The following is a 19,515-nucleotide window of genomic DNA, read 5'->3' on the forward strand; positions in this document are numbered from 1 at the left end:
ATCCAAAAAAAACTTTGGAAGTCATGAAAATGAGAAAACAATATTGATTTAAATCCCAATGATAAGGAAATTTTTAACCATGTAAAAGTGTTCAGGACATCCTCCCGGCTTTTGTTACTATAGTGCAAAATTGATATTTATAATTGATCTTATTTCGTAACAGCAATTTCTTAAATTTAATTTTGAGAACTGTGCGGTTTTAATGCCATCAGCGACACAAAATTTTCAATTGTAAATCTGGCTCTGCATCCATAATTGATGGAACTGAACAGCTTTGTTGTTTTGAAGGTTTAGTTTTGTTAAAAAGTACTTCCTGGGATCCCTCCAAGAGCACCGGCTGGATTTCCTCCAGAATCGTCTTTGGAATTCATCCAGGATTTTTTTTTTGAGTTACCTGTTGCTTTTAGGAATCTTCCTATCCATTCTAGGGATATTCCAGGAGTACCTTGTAGGAAGATTCCAAGAGTACCTTCCAGGAATCCTCCAGAAGTTCCTACTAAGAATATTCCAAGAGTACTTTCAAGGAATCCCCCAAAAGTTCTAGGAGCTGGTTTTCCTTCTTGGAATTCTTTGGGAGATCTAGAAATTCTTCTTGTTTTTTCGTAAATCCTCTAGGAATTCTTTGTAGGAATCCTCCAGAACTTCCTTATAGGACTTCCTTGAAGGAATCCTTCGGGTTTCCCTTCTAGGAATCCTTCAAGTTTTCCATCTGAGAATCCCCCAGGACTTTCTTCTGGGAAACCCCCAAAACTTTTTTCTTGGAATCCTCCAGAACTTCCTTCTGGGAATCCTCCAGGGCTTCCTTTTGGGAATTCCCCAGGAGTTAGTTTTAAAAATTATCACGAAATTCCTTCTGAGTCCAATCTTTCAGGAGTACTTTCTGGGATTCCTCCAGAAGTCCCTTATGGTAATCTTGCAGGACATTTTTTCCTGTGAAATCTCCAGGTGTTGCTTCTGGGAAATCTCCAGGTGTTCCTTCTTAGAATTCTTTGGAATCATCCAGGCGTTCATTCGGGGATTTTCCCCGCATTCCTTCTAAGAACTCCCAGGAGTTCTTTAAGTTAATCTCCAGAGGGAATCCTTAAAGAAATCTGGATGAATCCAAAGAAATCACTCCCAGAGATATCCCCAGCTAGAGTTCCTGAAGCAATATCCAGATCCAGATAGCATTCCTGGTGCAATTCACAAATGATATTCCTGGAAGAGTCCAAGGAAGTGTCCCAAGAAGGAATTCCTGATGGAATCGCAAAAAAAACATTAGAATCTCTAGAAGAAATTCCTGGCGAAATATCCAGATGAAATTAAATGAAGGAGTTTCCTAAATGAATTCCTGAGGGTATCCCCAGCAACAACTCACAGCAAGTATTTTAGGAGCTATTCCCAGAAGTTCTTTTCTGAAGGAATTCGCTAGAAGCAGAAAACCTTCCCGGAAAGCCTGGAAGGCATTTCTCGATATTGTTTTCTCAATTCCGAAAAATCGAGTTCGACCTGTAACAGGAAGAAAGAAGGAGATTAAGCTATCGTGGTTTTCGTAAACTGTTTAATGCTGTAGGAGTTCTAACAACCTAATTGCATAAAAGTTTTGTTTTCAGAACATGCTTATTATTATTAAAACCATCAACTAGCGATGTTTTGTTGGCAAACAAACCACTTTTTGCCACCATCCAAATTCATTCGCGAAACGGTGGCGCTGGCTTGCGCTATTTCAATGGTGTGGAGGCAAAGCGCCAATTTATGAAAAGCATTCACAAAGAACAAACTCATAGCTTATTCATAGAATTCACTTCCAGTCCAGTTTTATTGCTATTGATGTTGAAAATGGACAGCAAAAAAAAACCGCATACCGGGTTCTATTCAAGCTAGAGCAGAATATGAAAGGATGTGTAAATTGAACTCATGGTCTACCTGGCGTTTTTCTATACATCACTAAAACAACTTTTGAAATTGCTTTAAAGCAATTAGGATTCTGCTTAAAGCGAGGTAATTGATATGTATAGTTTTACAGACTACTCTAACGTACAAAGATAATTTTTATAATGAGTGTAATCAGTTTCGTACCTTTTAATTCCGCCCTATTTTGCTTATCTTTTGATATTTAAACTACCACTTGTAATCTTCCTCATTGCCAGTAACTGTTATCCACTATTATCCACTAGAGTGGATAACTGACACTGAGGAAGATTACAAGTGGTAGTCGAAATACGCGTGTCTGTCAAAGGATAAGCAAAATAAGGCGGAATTAAATGGTACGAAACTGATTACACTCATTCGAAGAGGGTATTCTGCTTAGAGTTTTCGAAAAGTCGGTACAAAGATAATTTTTAGAAGATAATTTAAAAAAATATCTAAGATACTTGAAAACAAAGTTTAACAGGATTGGAGCTCCACCCAAAACCATTCGTAAGTTTTTGGTCTGTTTCCGATCGTGCGGTCAAAACCAGTACAGAAATTCAAACCGTCTTCGGTCGCATACTCACTAGAGCACGTATGAGAGTGAAGCCAACTGTGTTCGCGCATATATGCAACACTAAATCTAATACCAAGCTATTTAAGCCGCAAATATAGTTAGTGGGAGCACTAGACCAGCAAAATGGACGTATAATTGAAATTTTCTCCGTCGCCGCATGGTGAACAACTCGCAGAATCAATCTGCTCAATGCGAACTGCGAAACACGGGGAAACTCCATCAGCCACGTTCCAACCAAAGCTCTGTGTTTTGCTGTGGGGCAGTATGGCATGTATAGAGCAGAATGCGAGTTGATCGTTGGCTGTGGCACGTGCACCCTCTGGTGGTTTAAGCTTTAATGGAGCATTAATGCCCTGTCGCGATGTACAGTCGTCGTCGTTGGGATTCTATCATCATCGCGGATTCCGCAGGTGTACGGACCCTCCGTGGTGGTTCGAATGTGGTGCAATACCGAGACATTCTGTTCTGACCACGCGTCAAATTTCTCACCTTGCTTTTGGATTCTCTACTAAGGAATGAGTATCTTCTAAACGTACACGGTCGTAACGGAAATTTACTCTTATATATAGGGGTTGAAGTAGGTCAAACAGATTAAAAACGTGACGGAAATTTTCTTGGAATTGTAGGTTAAGCTCATATAAAAAAATAACACTAGTTTATAGCATTTTTGAACTCGGTAAGCTGATGATCGTTTTTGGTGTAGAATCATGCCCTGAGTTCGAAAACGCGAAGGAAAAAAATTACAGTAGAACGGATTTTTTTTCGACTTGAAATCAATTTTTGTTCTATTTTCAAGCAAAGTCGCTCACTTCACACTTCTCATTCTCCGTAAACAATGCTCCGATCGAGCTGAATTTTTTACTGTAACTCGCCTACATATGATATGTCAAATAAACGTTGAGAAAGAATTTTTAAATCACTTTTTTCTTATTGAAAAAAATACATTTCTTCATATAATTTTGGAAATTTTGCTAAACTTTAAGGAGATCGTCCCCAAAACTCGCCAATATCTTGAATTTCATCAATCTGACGCAAAAGCTGCATTCAGAAGATCGAATGGCATTATATTCAGCTTTTAATTTATGGAAAAAGATTTAAAATTGGTTGAACAAAACGCAAGATATTTGAATTTTATTTAATTCCATATTTTAAAAAGTTGTAAAACTCGATATTGAGCTAAAACTCAAAAACTGCTCTACTTTAAATTTTTTGAAGCACGGTTTCGAAATCAGCGCTAAATTGTGCTTCAAAAATTTTGGTCGTTGACAGAAGTTCACGACTTTCGTTTTATTTTGTAAACTAGTGTTATTAATAAGATAAATAAAAAGAAAATCGCGTTAAGCACTGTTCCTTTGAATTCCACTAAGAATAGGACAGATCGGTGAAGTACTAGATTTGTAGTAATGAGCTGAATTTTAGTATGGTGAGAAGGTCAATTCTCAGTTTCTGCAATGAAATGGTGCAAAAAGTGTGGGTATTATGATTCCTTGTCTAATTTGATGCTGTTTGAGCAAAACTTTGGGCAAAAGTGTTGTTGTTTTCTCCATTTCTTGCAACATAAACAACATAGTTATCCAAAGTTTTGCTCAAACAGCATCAAATTAGACAAGGAATCATAATACCCACACTTTTTGTACCATTTCATTGCAGAAACAGTGAACTGACCTTCTCACCATACTAATATTCAGCTCATTACTACAAATCTAGTACTACACCGAACGTGCCCCATTTGCATCCTTTGACAGATACGTATTTCGACCTCAACTGTAAGGTCGTCTTCAGTGTCTTGTACTTGACAGTCGAGTCAAGTACAAGACACTGAAGACGACCTTACAGTTGAGGTCGAAATACGTATCTGTCAAAGGATGCAAACTCTTAGTGGAATTCAAAGGAACAGTGCTTAACGCGATTTTCTTTTTATTTACAGATATTCCCCTAACAAGCCCAGGTTAATCATCATTAATAAGATAATCAATAAAGGATTTAAGATCTTTTGGCTTACTAAAGATAAAAATAAAAAAATAGAGAAAAAGAAAAACCTCTTGTACCGATTAGGAATATATAAAATTGAAATCAATTTATTTAAATGGCATTAACTTATTTAAAACATAAATACGTTATAATCATTAAACGTTAAAGTATTGTTGATCTATAAAAACCGAGTGGAAACGAAATCAAAGATAAAAAATTCTCACCAAACTGATGGCTTCCCAAATCACGAGGATATTATCATAGTCGTAAGAGTTCTCTGGTTGCAGCATTCTGCAGAAAACATCCAAACCCTTTCTCCTCTTTTGAACCGGTCCTTTTCGCGAAATATCCCAGCGTCGCCGCGTGCAGTCTGCTAAAACTCGCAAAAAAAGAGCCATCGTTTTCAATTTCGTCGCCGGTACCATCAGGAACTAAAGTGACCGGAAAGAGCACCGAAGCATGAATCGCTGCTGCTTCTCGCCCTCACCGCGATGATTCGTATGGTCCCCGGAGGACTGTGTCGAACGTGCAGTCATATGGGTGGGTCGCGGACGACTAGGTACACGAAGTTCTCAACACATTTATTGAGATTTTCCGATAGGCATGAAAAGCTCTTTACTCGTGGTTGAACAAACTGGATTTTTTTGCTCGTTTTTTTTTGTGCAGCCTCCATAGGTTAGGTACTATTATAGGATGCGATGAAATATAGTGACAATAAAGTTTCATTCCAATGGAATGAAGCCTCGGGCAAAGACATTAAGCCGATTATTTGAATTTTCTGTTTCGTTCAGTGATCGACGAGGGAAACTTATATTGCAGGGATTGTTTTATGTTTTGTTCGTGAAGTGCAATAAAAAGACCAAATCGATAGTGTTTTTCTGAAGCAGAAAACCCGTTTCAGTTTGCTTAGTAGAAATTAAAAATGCACTCGTGATGATTGTGAATCTAAATTTGAAACAGTTTGATTGAAAATTTGATTGATGGATGAATTTACCAACCACACTTCATTTAGGCACACAGTAAATTTAACTCAACAGCCTTTGAAATAGGCATGCGGTTTTGGTACCTAACCCCCTTGTGTACCTGTGGAGCTACAAAAATTGACATTGATGTGCACTGAACTGAAGCTGGCAACTGCGGTTTCACACATGACGCTCAACATGGGCCATTCCAAGTTGAATCGGCAAACTTTTGAAATACTTGTTTCGGTGTGCCACTGTTTCGGTTCTTACACTTGTTATTTATCTAATGCGTGCGAGATCTGTTATAGTGAATGATAAGAGATTACAGACGTTTTTTTCATACTAGTCGTGATTTCTAGCAATTATGTGAAAACACTATGAAACGCTTTGAAGTTACACTATGAAATAAGACGATTGACCTAGGGTATTTTAACCAATAGTGGACCTCTTAGTAGCTGAACCTTGTTCTGATCGTAATAATATTATGATATCCTAATTACCCAACTAACAATTGCAAGTCACAAACAAGCAAGCTTGCTGAATTGTTGCTTAATAATGGTAATGATAGCTGGTCTCCAGTTAGCCTAGTGGTTAAGGCTATGGATCGCCAATCCGGAGACGACGGGTTCGATTCCCGTTCCAGTCGGGAAAATTTTCTCGGCTCCCTGGGCATAGCGTATCATTGTACTTGCCACACAATGTACAAATTCATGCAATGGCAGGCAAAGAAAGCCCTTCAATTAATAACTGTGGAAGTGCTCAAAAGAACACTAAGTTGAAGAGAGGCAGGCCAAGATCCAATGCGATCGTCGAGCCATAAAGAAGAAGAAGAAGAAGAAGAAGCTGAACTAAAATTATGCTCTACACATTACGGTTTAAATCATTTTTCAATTGAGAAAATAGTCAATGTTCGACTTTCCTCATCGGTATCAACAATGATAAATTAAAACACATTTCAAAAGTTTAACAAGACATTTATTCGACAAGCATTAATACCTTAACAAAACATTTGTCTGCATCTTATTAAGCTGATGTACCGATAAGCATATGCTCCTGAACAATGTGCTTTTCACTGTTTAGACAACCAAGTTATCAAAGAACCAAAATTTTAAACGAATCACATAAAATAAAACAGAATGGAATTATGCAGTTTAACATTGAGCGCCAAGAGACGTAATCAACGTAAAAATGAGGCATTTATTTATTATTATTAGTCTGTAACAAGATATCTTGTACCTTGATTATTATATTTTTTACTTCCGCAGCAGTTCGATTGTCATACATTTTTAAAGATCGATATTTAATAGTAAAAATAAAAACATGTTCATATCGCAATTAGTTCGTCTGGAAACAATATCTTCAATAAAGACCAACACTTTTTGGCCGCATTCGATACAAGTTTTCTCACCGTGCGATAAAAATACTGACAGCGAAATCAGAATGGAAAACACGTGTTTTGAGCTGAATAGCTGTTGAAGTATAAGGCGTTGTTCAGTTGATTACCACGTGCTGTGCTAATTCACCACTGCTGAACACAAGCTCAGGAGTGATCATTATTGAGTCATGGGAAGATTATGTTTTGCTTTGGGTGCTGCATTCCACCATCTCTAGGATGACGCAGATAGGAAGGCATGCGGCTGGCAATCGACAGGCTTGTTTACATTTACAAATTTGTTCAAATAATCAAATTATCGCTTTCCAGACTAGTTTCATGACATGGAACTGCTGTCTAGGGATATGAGCCATGGTCTCCCGGTGGAAGTTTACCGTTGGAAGCAGATTTGAGCGGGAAATTTGAGAATAATTGCTAGGGGTCCACTATAGGTTAAGGGTCCACTATTGGATAAAATACCCTAGAACATGTTCTGGGTTCAAGAATAATGATGAAAAACCACCACCAGTACACCAGTGCAGTCCTTGCGGGTGCACGACGGTAAGCATAAGTGAGATAGGCATATATACGACAGGCATAATGGATGACTGGCATAATGGACTTATGCTCATAATGCCTAACGTCTTTAAGCCTAATAGGGTATACTAAGGTTTTGCCTTGTCGTGCGGTTCTTCTCAACAAAATGTTAAAATTTCCGTTTGGTGGTTTGTTCCCAAAGGGTGCGTCAAACGGATTGCAGACTGTTGAAGCAGATTCAATGAAACCAGTTCGTAAAAACTTAAAATCATTAGTGCTTCAGTTTTCATAAAGACGGATTTCGCGCCAACTCGAACAAATGTTGGCAGCACCCTCTCAGATTACAACGAAACTTTCTTGGTGTGTAGACCTTGCCCAGATAAGCCACTTTGCATACTCATTTTTCTATTTTTTTTTCTCGACTGACTTTTGAAAAGGGCTAAACTTTTTTTTATGGATTTTTAAAAAATGTTTTTAATCAAAAAATGACTACTCCTACAAAAAAGTGTTGTATGGGTGATTATCACAAAATAAGTCAAATTTTAAGAAAAAAATACTGAAAAAAATCCAAAATGAGCCCTACACTGAAAAAAATCATTTCTAAAAATTCAAAGTTGATTTAAAAAAAAACACCATTTTTGATTTTGATGAAATTTTGTCTCAAGACAGGTAATTATGTTCCCTACCAACCGTCCATACATCACAAGATGGGCACTTTTAAGGAAAAAAAGTTTTTCTAACAAAAACTTTTTCTTGTTCGAATGATTTTTTTTTCAGTGTATTTTGTTATCAACAATAAAACCAGTGAAGGCCATAACAATCCCAGAATCCAATGAAACTCAATTTTCTAGGAGATTTTGTGTTATTTATTCAATCATTTGGAAGGGTTTTCCTATACATAAAAAACTTCAAAATATTACAAATGTATTTTCTTAGGAAATGTAATGTTTGATCGCAATATGTATTGAAGTGTACTTTTAAATATACAATTATTTATAATTATGAATTTTTCAAATATATATATATGTGTCTTAGAGCCAATTTCAAACATGTTCTTTTCTATTTTTTTCCGATCATACTAAATATTTTTGGTTCATCTTCTGAATTAGAATACCTGTTTGCCTTTACTTTGTCGCCAGGAATAGGCAAAAAACTATGGAATTTCTGAGTGCCTGGTATTGTTTTGGCGTTATTATATATTTCTTCGAGATCTTCTGACATTTTAATGTACTGTTCAGTGGATACGTAACAGAAATTTAATTTAGTTATATTTTTATCTGTCTGTACAACTGCCCAGTTATATAACTCTCGTGGAGTTGTTATGGTATTTCCATAATCTCGAGCAAGGCTTGCTCTCTTTGCCATTCGCTTGAGAGTGCCACCAATAGCATCACATGGACCTTTACCGTGGGACGTTGCAAAAAAATGCCATTCTGCTCTTAATGCATGCTTTGACTGGAATCTACATAGACTAGCAAAGTTCTTCTTATTTTTGTATTGTGATGCTGCCCCATCAGACATAAAATAAATTTTAGAAAAGTTCGTTAATTGTTTCATAAAATCTATCATTTTTGAGATGAACAACTGGACCGCAACTGTATCGTGAGCCATTACTTCCGATATGATAATGAAGCTAACATTTACAAGTTTATTATCTTTCATATAGTAAATTTCAAATGGGTGTATTGTTGCTTGCGAGTTGTTCCAATGATATCCTTGAGCAGCGTTTTGAATTATGAATGAATAGTTTTCAGAGAAATCACAAATCGCAAGAATTTCATCATCCTTTAATGTATCTTTTTTATTTCTGAGAAATGATGATTGTTGTTTATGAATAAAGTTGTGTGTTATAAGTTTGTCAATTTTATCAACAAGATACGGAACAAATTCATCAACAGGTTTAATAATCGTTTCTAAATTACAGCGATCAGTATTCAACCACTGCTGAAATATAATCTCTTCTTTGTCATTTGATTTCAATATCAATGTAAGTTCTTCTTCAATGTGTTCATTACAAGCAAACTTTTCACAAGCACGGAAAAAGCAATTATCTGTTCTGGTGGAAATATCGCAAAGCATATTTTGTATTATTTCATCTTGTGACACAATTCTTATACTGTTGAACATTAAATTTACATTTTCATGAATAGTACATATGCATACATTATGTATACCAGTAGAATCAAGTAAAATACAATGCTTTGGTCGCAACTGTGTAAATACTGTGAAACCAATATTCACAGTTTTGTACATATCTACAAAAATCATATAAGCCTCTTTGAGCGACATCATCAAAAGTCGTTTTTGAACTTGTTGTTTTTTTCCATTTCGAACCTCAGAAACAAAATCATTTGTTCCTGGCATTGGCCTGCTGATATCATTATCATCAAAAAATTCTCTTACTATTTGTTTTGTATCGTCATCAATACCATGCCTCCTTCTTTTTTCGGTGGTACAAAGAATACCCTGTTCATAAACAAGATCCTTCACCTGCCTCGCCATATACATTGGTGCGTTAAACTCTCTTGTGATTTTATTTACCGACCAAGACTTAGGAAGTACAGATAGTATTTTAATCTGTTCGCTTCTGTCAGTTGTAGGGTGATTGAACTTATCCTTTAACTGCATAATTATCTCGTCATACGCCTCCACTTTGCCAACATCCGTTGAATCTATTCCGAAGATATTTTTTCGAACTGCTTTCGTAATCTGCAATGATTTGTTTATGCGATATTCCATACTTCTCATGTTTCTAGATGAGATTGGCGATAAACTCAATGTTTCAGCAATGGTATTAAACTTCTCAATATTATGGGGACCCTGTAGTTGATCTGTTGACGGAATTGACTCCAATGATGGAATAGATGGTACCATATCTGTAAGATAAAAGTTAAGGTTAACAATATAATAATGAATGCAGTGGAAAGTAAATGATAGTTATTTATGCAACGAGTTGCAAAAATGATTTTTTTCGCACAAGTAGTACATTTATCCAACGAGGCTTGCCGGGTTGGATAAATACGAAGAATACTGAAAAATGTAGTTTTGCAACGAGCTGCAAAATGAGTTATATAAAAGAAGCTAACACGTTGAAGGCTTACTTACCCAGCTCATGTTCGATTTGTTGACCACTCGTTGACGGTTCTGGTTCTGGAACATCATGATGTTGCTCCCCACTAAATGATGGTTGCATAGTTTCGTCGTTTCCATCCGATCGGCGTTTTTTCGTATTCGGGCTTCTGTTGTGACTTATCAATCCACGACATGACTCACAAATACTCATCGATTCGTCGATTTCATGTAAATATCCCATGGAATGAATTTTATCTATCAATCTTAATGACATGCCCCGTAGATTATGACGGTTGCACTTTGGATTGTTTATTTTTGCACTGCACTTGAATTTGTTGAATTTTGATTTATACGATTGATCCATTACTTTTCAGAACTGCCTTTAATAACCAAAGAGAAGTAACACGTTGAATGATACCGATTCATTTTCTTGTTTTGTTCATATTTGCTTTAGGTACAACTCTTGATTTGTTTTTTTTTTTCGATTAGGTAGTTCGAATCTAATAAATAGCCTTACCTAATATTAGGTAAGAACATGGGGTAGAAACGTTTGGGTAGAAATTACAGCAGCACGTATGAAATGCGTGTTCTAATTGTATATTGTTTCGTACTTCTAGAGTGCTGCTGCGTGAATATGGGTGCATTGCATTGTCGCATATGACACAATAAGTTTCATTGCATTTTGAGATTACTAGATAACCTTCACTGGTTTAGTTTGTTTTTAAAAAAAGACACTGAAAAAATAATAATTTGGACATGAAAAAGTTTTTGTTAGAAAAACTTTTTTTCCTTAAAAGTGCCCATCTTGTGATGTATGGACGGTTGGTAGGGAACATAATTACCTGTCTTGAGACAAAATTTCATCAAAATCAAAAATGGTGTTTTTTTTTAAATCAACTTTGAATTTTTAGAAATGATTTTTTTTCAGTGTAGGGCTCATTTTGGATTTTTTTCAGTATTTTTTTCTTAAAATTTGACTTATTTTGTGATAATCACCCATACAACACTTTTTTGTAGGAGTAGTCATTTTTTGATTAAAAACATTTTTAAAAAATCCATAAAAAAAGTTTAGCCCTTTTCAAAAGTCAGTCCAGATAAATTTTGAAGAAACTAAGTATGCAAAGTGGCTTATCTAGTCTTGGTGTACATACCCAGAAAGTTTCATTGTAATCTGAGAGGGTGCTGCCAACTCCGAATACGATTTGGGGCGAAATTCGTCTAAAACTAAACAGTTAACCTTCAAATGGATACCTTAAACGAAGGTCCGTTTTTGGACCCTAAGGTTCATTGGACCCCAACATATCTCACGTATCTCGTGGTCTTTGTTTTTTTAAAGGATGATGTTTTCGGAAAAGCTGTTAAATATGTCAAGGTCTATATAGTAGTAAACAATTTAGTACAAGAAATTTCCGCTAGGTGGCGCAAGAGAGCATTCCAAAATGCCCCTTATCAATAGGATGGAATATACTTAAGCAAGCGGACAAGACGATCATAACAATAGGGTAAATCACACTTCTGTAAATGGTTAGACATATATTCTATGGCTCAAAAGGAGTCGTTCAAATATTACGTAATGATAGGGGGAGTGGGGGTCTAGTGCTTTGTTATGCTTTATACAAAATTTCAGCTTTTTTTATTCTTAATCACTTAACCTAATTTACAGCTCTTTTGTCCACTAGGGTACTACGTGAGCGATTCCAACTGGACGCTGCACTTCCAATTTGTACAGCGCCTAAATGTATTCTATTCTGTTCTACGGTATTGAACTGGATGCCTTTGTGCTTCTTTCATTCTTCTACCCTGTCCATGGTAGAATGATGAGCACGATGATGCTGATGTGTGGCTGCTGTTCCTTTTCCAGTCCGATTGGGGGTCCATTATGAGTTGCCGTTCGCCGATGTCCAAGTATCCGGGTCCATTTGAGCCATTGGCTCAGAAGAGGGTCAGGTGTCAGCTGCTCTCGGGGGGGTAAGAGCAGCTGACGAAAAATTGCAAGTGCTGGGGCTGGGTTCGAACCCATGACCATCCGCTCATGAAGCGAACGTGTGGACCACTGCGCCACGGGCCCCGACAAGAATTTCAGCTTTTGTATGGGCTGTTAATAGGAGGCAATCAGTGAAGTACTAGATTGAAAGTAGTGAGCTGGATTTTTGTATGGCGAGATGATCAATTCTCCATTTCTGCAATGAAATGGTGCAAACAGCATGGGTTATATGATTTATTGACTAATTTGATGCTGTTTGAGCAAAAGTTTGGATAACTGTGTTGTTGAAGTTGCAGGAAAAAATAATCTCACCATACAAAAATCCAGCTCACTACTTTCAATCTAGTACTTCACTGATTGCCTCCTATGGGGCACGTTCGGTGTAGTACTAGATTTGTAGTAATGAGCTGAATTTTTGTATGGTGAGAAGGTCAATTCTCCGTTTCTGCAAAGAAATAGTGCAAAAAGCGTGGGTATTATGATTCCTTACCTAATTTGATGCTGTTTGAGTAAAACTTTGGGCTACAGTGTTGTTTTTTTCTCCATTTCTTGCAACATAAACAACATAGTTATCCAAAGTTTTGCTCAAGCAGCATCAAATTAGGTAAGGAATCATAATACCCACGCTTTTTGCACCATTTCTTTGCAGAAACGGAGAATTGACCTTCTCACCATACAAAAATTCAGCTCATTACTACAAATCTAGTACTACACCGAACGTGCCCCATTGGGGTAGGGAAGGGAGCCATTCTAAAAGTCAAATTTCGTGTTGTGTATTATTTGAATGAACCCGCCGATACATCACAGACAAACAGACCTAACACTGACGAAATTAACATCTCATATATCGCAAGATACTGACTACTTGTAGAGTTGGTTTCTTCGGCAAAGTTATTTGGTTGGGTAAGGGCTTACAGATGATGGACCGAATCTTGGAGAAATCTTGGGAGGAATTCCTGGAAGAATCCCAGGATAAAATCCTGATGGAATCCAGGGATGAATTCCTGGAGCAATGGCGAGAGATATTCCAGATCATCTTCCGTCGTCTTTCAAGTAGTAGGAAATGGTAGTGGGAACCCAAGTAACAAAATTAATTTTATAATGCTTTTGAAGTATTCTTCAACGTCTGTTCTTTAAAACCATGCATAAACCAAATTGCTCTGCAAAACGACATCAACTCAACCATAAACCCGCCATAAGACCAAAGAGGTCCATCCTAAGATGCTCTTGGAGAGTTGTTTTTAAATTTCTCTTAAAACTTGTTGTACTTCCCATGTTGTCCTCAAGGCGAATTGCTCTCTCCTTGTAGAATTCTTCAAGTGCACGATAAAACGATAATAAATTTGTCAGTGTCGTTGCTGTTGCAGCTTTTATGTCGACATAAAAAAATGATGAATTAAATTGAAATTAAAAACACAATGGAAGTGACACATTACTGTAATCGGGGTTAATTTATTACACAAATTGGAAATATTTCCGTGGTGTAACTAGGATGCCAAATGCCAAGCAAACTTCATCGTATATATGTTGCAAGATACTTCCAAAAATTGCAACGCGCTTCCATTATAACGCACTAATAAAATATTTAAAAATATTATTCCTGGTCATGCGAACATTGTTCATGAGTTTTCTCAACATGGCTTCCATTGAAATCTAGGCCGGTGGTCGGTCCATCATCGATGGTTTTAATCAACATCACCATAAGATCGTCTGAAATTTCTTTCAACTCATGCCAGAGCTAAAAGCATAACTCAAGAATACTATTATTTATAACGTTCTCAATGCAGCCTGGTTGGCCTCCATCAAGAACGTCATAAATTTATTTCATCTTATGCAAGGGTAAGAAGTATTACTCAAGACTACTCAGGTTTATAACGTTCTTTATGTAGGTTTATGTAAACTCCGCCGAGAACGTCATAAATCGGTATGCCAAATTGTAAACAAAAAATATTATCGCACCGCGGTGGATTTTGTGACTCTCGTCCGATGAATTTAATTATCAGACCGGTACCGTTGTCAACCAGGCAGACCTTTTCCGATAACCGGCCTTGATGCGGTGCAGTGTCTCATTCCTCCGGTCAGCACTTCCATCAGGTAAGTAGTTGTTGATTTTGAAGATCGACGATTGGAACCCCGATTGCACGGGAATCGACGTCCTGGATGACCATATATGGGTATACCCACCTCATTTCGGATGCTGAAACCAGAGGAACTTGGCACTGCACCGCATCGCGGTTGAGTTTCCGGCTAGGTGTTCTTGATTGGCAGCAATAATGGAACGATGAGAATCAAAATCTAATGCTTAAGTTTTTCTTGTATTTTTCATGTACCAAACTGTTCTTATGCGAGAACAGTTGCTGTTGATCAAGAACGGATGATTGAAGATAGCTACAAGGTCCTTATAAAATTGAAAATAAGTTCAACCGTTCTTGTTGTGTTTATGGTTTTATGAACTGAACCTCAAGTATTCTTGGAGGTGTTTTTAAAACCACATATTGACGAAGAATAGTTGTGCTCAGCTGAAACTACGATAAGATCAACTAGAATATGCAATGTTCCGATAAAACTATCATAAAAACAAATAAAACCAAATAGAATTAGGATTGTTACTTGGGAAGTCAAGTAGTGGAAGTAAATGAGTGCGTGGGAAGTTACCAAGCCGGTTTCATCGACGGCCGGTCGACAACGGACCAGATCTTCACCGTACGGCAAATCCTCCAGAAATGGCATACGACAGTATCGACCGCACAGAGCTATGGAAAATCATGGACGAGAACAGCTTTCCCGGGAAGCTTACCAGATTGATAATAGCAACGATGGACGGTGTGCAGAACAGCGTAAGGATTTCGGGTGAACTATCCAGTTCATTCGAATCTCGACGGGGACTATGACAAGGTGATGGACTTTCCTGCCTACTATTCAACATCGCCCTGGAAGGTGTTATGCGACGAGCCGGGCTCAACAGCCGGGATACGATCTTCACGAAATCCGGCCAATTTGTCTGTTTTGCGGTTGACATGGATATTATTGGCAGAACTGTACACCCGCCTGAAACACGAAGCAGCAAAGGTCGGACTGGTGGTGAATGCGGCTAAGACAAAGTACATGCTGGTAGGTGGGATTGAGCGAGACAGGACAAGCCTTGGCAGCAATGTTACGATAGACGGGGATACTTTCGAGGTGGTAGAAGAATTCGTCTACCTCGGTTCCTTGCTAACGGCGGACAATAACGTGAGCCGTGAAATACGAGAGCGCATCATCAGTAGAAGTCGTGTAAATTACATTCACGGCGTGGAGAGTTGCTTTCACAGCTCGCTCACGAGTTAAGCATGCGTGTGCGACCCTTATGATATTCGGCAAACTTTCAGATAAAACTACTAGGTAAAAGTCATCCATACATTGTTTTTTGATAGCATGCTTATGAACTGAGATAGTTGCAAGTGAATGTAACTCTCTGCAAATGGCGAATGCTATCCCTGCGAGCACTTAAAGATAATGAACCGATTGATTCGAAATTCCACCACTAGGCGGTGCTAGTGAGCATGTCAATTTTGTATCTCATATATCACTGGATCCTTATCACTTAGAAAGATGACGCCTTCGAGAAACTTGTTGTGTTGGTCAATTACTTCCAGATGATGGGCCGTTTGGTTTGAAACTCCGGTGGCGCTATTGAGAATGCAAATTTTACATTTCATATATCTCAGTATCCTGATCACATAGAAAGATGGTGTGTTCAACAAAGTTGTTTCATAGGACAACAACTTACAGATGATGAGAAATTTGATTCGGAAATTCACACATAGGTGGCGCTACTGAGTATGCAAATTTTATGTTTCATCCCAGGATCCTAATAACTCTCTTACCGTCTCTACTATCGTAGATGTTTGGTCAAGAATTTACAGATAGTCGATCGTTTGATTCGAACCTCTGTCTCTATATGACGCTAGTGAGCATACAAATTTTGAATTATTTTTACATCAGGATTCATATTATTTAGACAAATTGTGGATTCTGCAAATAAGTTGCAAAAACTTATAAATGATAAGTCGTTTTACTCTGAATTTTGCTCATAGGTGGCGTCAGTGAGCATGCAGTTTGTATTTACGCTCATCTTTCACTGAACCACGCAGTTTCATTCACCTTTCAAAACACAAAAAAGAGGAAAACGCACAATAAAAAATAAAAAAATGCTCTCACTCATTGCACGCGCAGAGTGTTCACATGGGACTGTTAAAATATTTTGATGAACCATACGCATACCAGTGGATTCCAAAAAGCTAAGAGACATCACATCTTCTGATTTCAGAGACAAACAGACATAACACGAACACAATTTATCACCCATATATATATCTCAGGTTTCTGATTACTTAGAGTGTTGGTGTGGTCGGCTTACTTCGGTTGGCGTGGCAGCAGATCAACGACTAACAGTTGATGGACAGTTTGATTCGAAATTCCACTAATAGAGGGCCTATAATTTATATTTTTCAAATATCTCAGAACGCTGGTTACTTAGAAAGATGGTTTCTTCGGCAAAACTATTTGGTAAGTTAAGGGCTTACAGTTTTTTTACCATTTGATGCACAATTACATTTTAAGGCGGTGCTAGTTATACAGGGGATAGACAAAATGATCGGGACAGGCAAAATTTTCACTTTTCAAAAAATGTTTAATTAGCTGTAACTATTCGAAAAGTGCATCAAATATTCTGAAATTTTTACTGTAAGTTCTTCAACTAGTTGTGTATCAGTGGACAAAATTTGGAAAAGATCTGACAATTCTTCACGAAGTTATAAAGATTTTTGAAATTGGTAAAATTATCCGATAGCCAACTTTGAGCTGTTATATCTCCGGATTCAATTAACCGAATGTAATGAAATTTTGACCATTAATGACTTATATAATTAGCTATGAAAAACCATTGACTTAACTTAATATTCTTAACACGGAAGAAAATTAAAACGATTAGATTATTTTTCTAATAAAACACCAAATTATCCAAAACATCAACATCGTTTCAAAATTCAAGATGCAAATTATAGTTCATTTAGTTTCCCTCTAATTGACTTATATATAAATGCGTTTTGAAGGAAAGTAACAACATAGCCGCCAATAAATTGAAAAATTAATGGGATGCATAATAAAAATAGACCAATTTAGTAAAAAATCGTGAAAAAAATTAAATCGCTATAACTTTTTCGCTTGTTAAAAATTTCAAGTTAAGTCAAATGTTTTCCAGAGTTCATTATATAAGTCATGAATGGTCAAAATTTCATTGCAATCGGTTCATTGAATCCGGAGGTATAAAAGCTCAAAGTTGGCTATCGGATAATTTTATCTTTTTCAAAAATCTTTATAACTTCGTGAAGAATTGTCCGATCTTTTCCAAATTTTGTCCACTGATACACAACTAGTTGAAGAACTTACAGTAAAAATTTGAGAATATTCGATGCACTTTCCGAAAAGTTACAGCTAGTTGAACATTTTTTGTAAAGTGAAAATTTTGCCTGTCCCGATCATTTTGTCTATCCCCTGTAAATTTGCAATAGGTTACGAATGATTATAATTTCTAAAAATGTATTCCACAAGCTGTAACTTTTTGGCGAGTCGGTTTACCGATTCAGCATGGAACGACTCTCGTACGTTGTAAAATCAGAAGCGTTCTTTTTCGAACCACCAATAATTGAAACTTGGTGGCTTTGTTGGGATCAGGTTTTGATTAAACTATATTGATTTTATGTCACCCATGCAAACAAGGTGTATAGGTCGGTACAATACAGGACCAAAGAGAATACACAATGAACATTTTTCACATAAGATAATCAAAAGGGAAGAGTTGACCTTGCGGTTTCAAAGTGATATAATTATTTATGGCTGGGGAAACGATTCGAATGGATATTCTGTCAAATTGTTTAAATTAAGAAAATTAAATCCAATATAAGTGCAATGCATATGTGAGTTTGAACCTAGTTGAATGTTTGATTTAGTATCAGAAGCTCACTACCAGTGCTGAAAATGTCATTTTGACATATCCAAATTCAACTACCTGCAGCTCATTTTAGAAGCTGAATCTGAGAATATGGCATATGAAAAACTTGTGCAGCTAGACCAGTGCTACAAGAAAGTCACGGAAAACCCGATGTTATTTGAATGTCGTGTGGTAGACACAAATATATTCTACCACACAACAATAAAAGAGTCCAGCATTTAAAGCGAACAAACAAGGAGATAAAAGATGAACAATGGAAAGATCTAACAATGTTAAAAAGTGTAAGACAGTTGCCGAATCAACAACTGGATTAAAAAGTATTCAGTTTTTCTAACTAACTGTTGCGCTGCCCTGAGTAAAAAAAAGTTCACCGGCGAGCAGTTTCCACTTCCTTCTGGTGGTTGGGTTAGCGTTTTCATATAACTCCCGGATGTCCCGTCCTCTTGCCAGCCAAGCTTTTCCAGTGCTAATAAATTGAATTAATTTAGTTTCCCGACAGTTGCTTCAGCGTTCTCCTGGTGTGGCAATAACCGACAAGTGCTTTGCCGCGATTTAGTACCAATCAAAGTGGAAATTCGTGGAGGAAGCATATCCCTGTCCCAGTAGTGTGGTTTCACTTTACAGATTGTGCACATTTTCACCTTGGTTAGATTAAGCCGCAGGTTTTGATGACGCGAGGAACGCGAGACAGCATCTACTCACATTGTTTGATAGTATTTGCACACACTTACCGCAAACAGGAAATTGAAGAAAAACACCAGGTATCTAACACACGATACTCCCATGGATGGCATTTTGGCTGACTGTCGATGAGGCAACGATGTTCAATAGGCGAATTCAGTGCTCGGAACTCCTGGAAAGATATAACGGAGGACGAGGTTCAGTATGAGTGGAAAAGTTTCACTGTGCGATGACGATAAAGTACATAATACTTTGCGATTAGTTTGCTACTCCACCAGATTATTCAATTTCAATTTAATCGGATTGGAAATTTTCCTGCTTGTCTTGAGCGTTGCTCCTTGGTATATGTTGAACTTGAGCAGCCATTCTATGCTTAATTGTCTCGAGTCGTATGGGAATCTCTATATACATGAGACAATTATGCGTAGAACGGCGCGGCAGTACTGTGCTTCGAATACGAATACGAATACGAATAAA

At 37.2% G+C, this 19,515-nt stretch overlaps 2 protein-coding genes across 8 annotated transcripts in view; both read right to left on the reverse strand.

Annotated features, from left to right (window-relative positions):
• Nucleotides 1-19,515, reverse strand: part of LOC109414182 (CD63 antigen) — a 242,323-nt gene that overhangs the window by 53,638 nt on the left and 169,170 nt on the right. For all 6 annotated transcript variants that reach the window (XM_062850263.1, XM_062850260.1, XM_062850259.1 and 3 more), the window contains exon 3: nt 19,089-19,210. In XM_062850263.1, the coding sequence (XP_062706247.1) occupies nt 19,089-19,151 (63 nt within the window). In that variant the 5' untranslated portion in view covers nt 19,152-19,210. The remainder of the gene's footprint in view (nt 1-19,088; nt 19,211-19,515) is intronic.
• LOC134287703 (uncharacterized) overlaps nt 4,670-19,515 on the reverse strand; it is a 193,622-nt gene continuing 178,776 nt past the window's right edge. The window contains exons 2-3 of one of the 2 annotated variants that reach the window (XM_062850257.1): nt 10,415-14,103; nt 4,670-10,185 (exon numbers count right to left, since the gene is read on the reverse strand). In XM_062850257.1, the coding sequence (XP_062706241.1) occupies nt 8,369-10,185; nt 10,415-10,745 (2,148 nt within the window). In that variant the 5' untranslated portion in view covers nt 10,746-14,103 and the 3' untranslated portion in view covers nt 4,670-8,368. Of the gene's footprint in view, nt 10,186-10,414; nt 16,977-19,515 lie in introns of those variants that run through there. The other variant, XM_062850258.1, reaches the window with a different exon arrangement.

This window comes from Aedes albopictus, chromosome 2, assembly GCF_035046485.1.
Source record: "Aedes albopictus strain Foshan chromosome 2, AalbF5, whole genome shotgun sequence".
NCBI classification, from domain to species: Eukaryota; Metazoa; Arthropoda; class Insecta; order Diptera; family Culicidae; genus Aedes; species Aedes albopictus.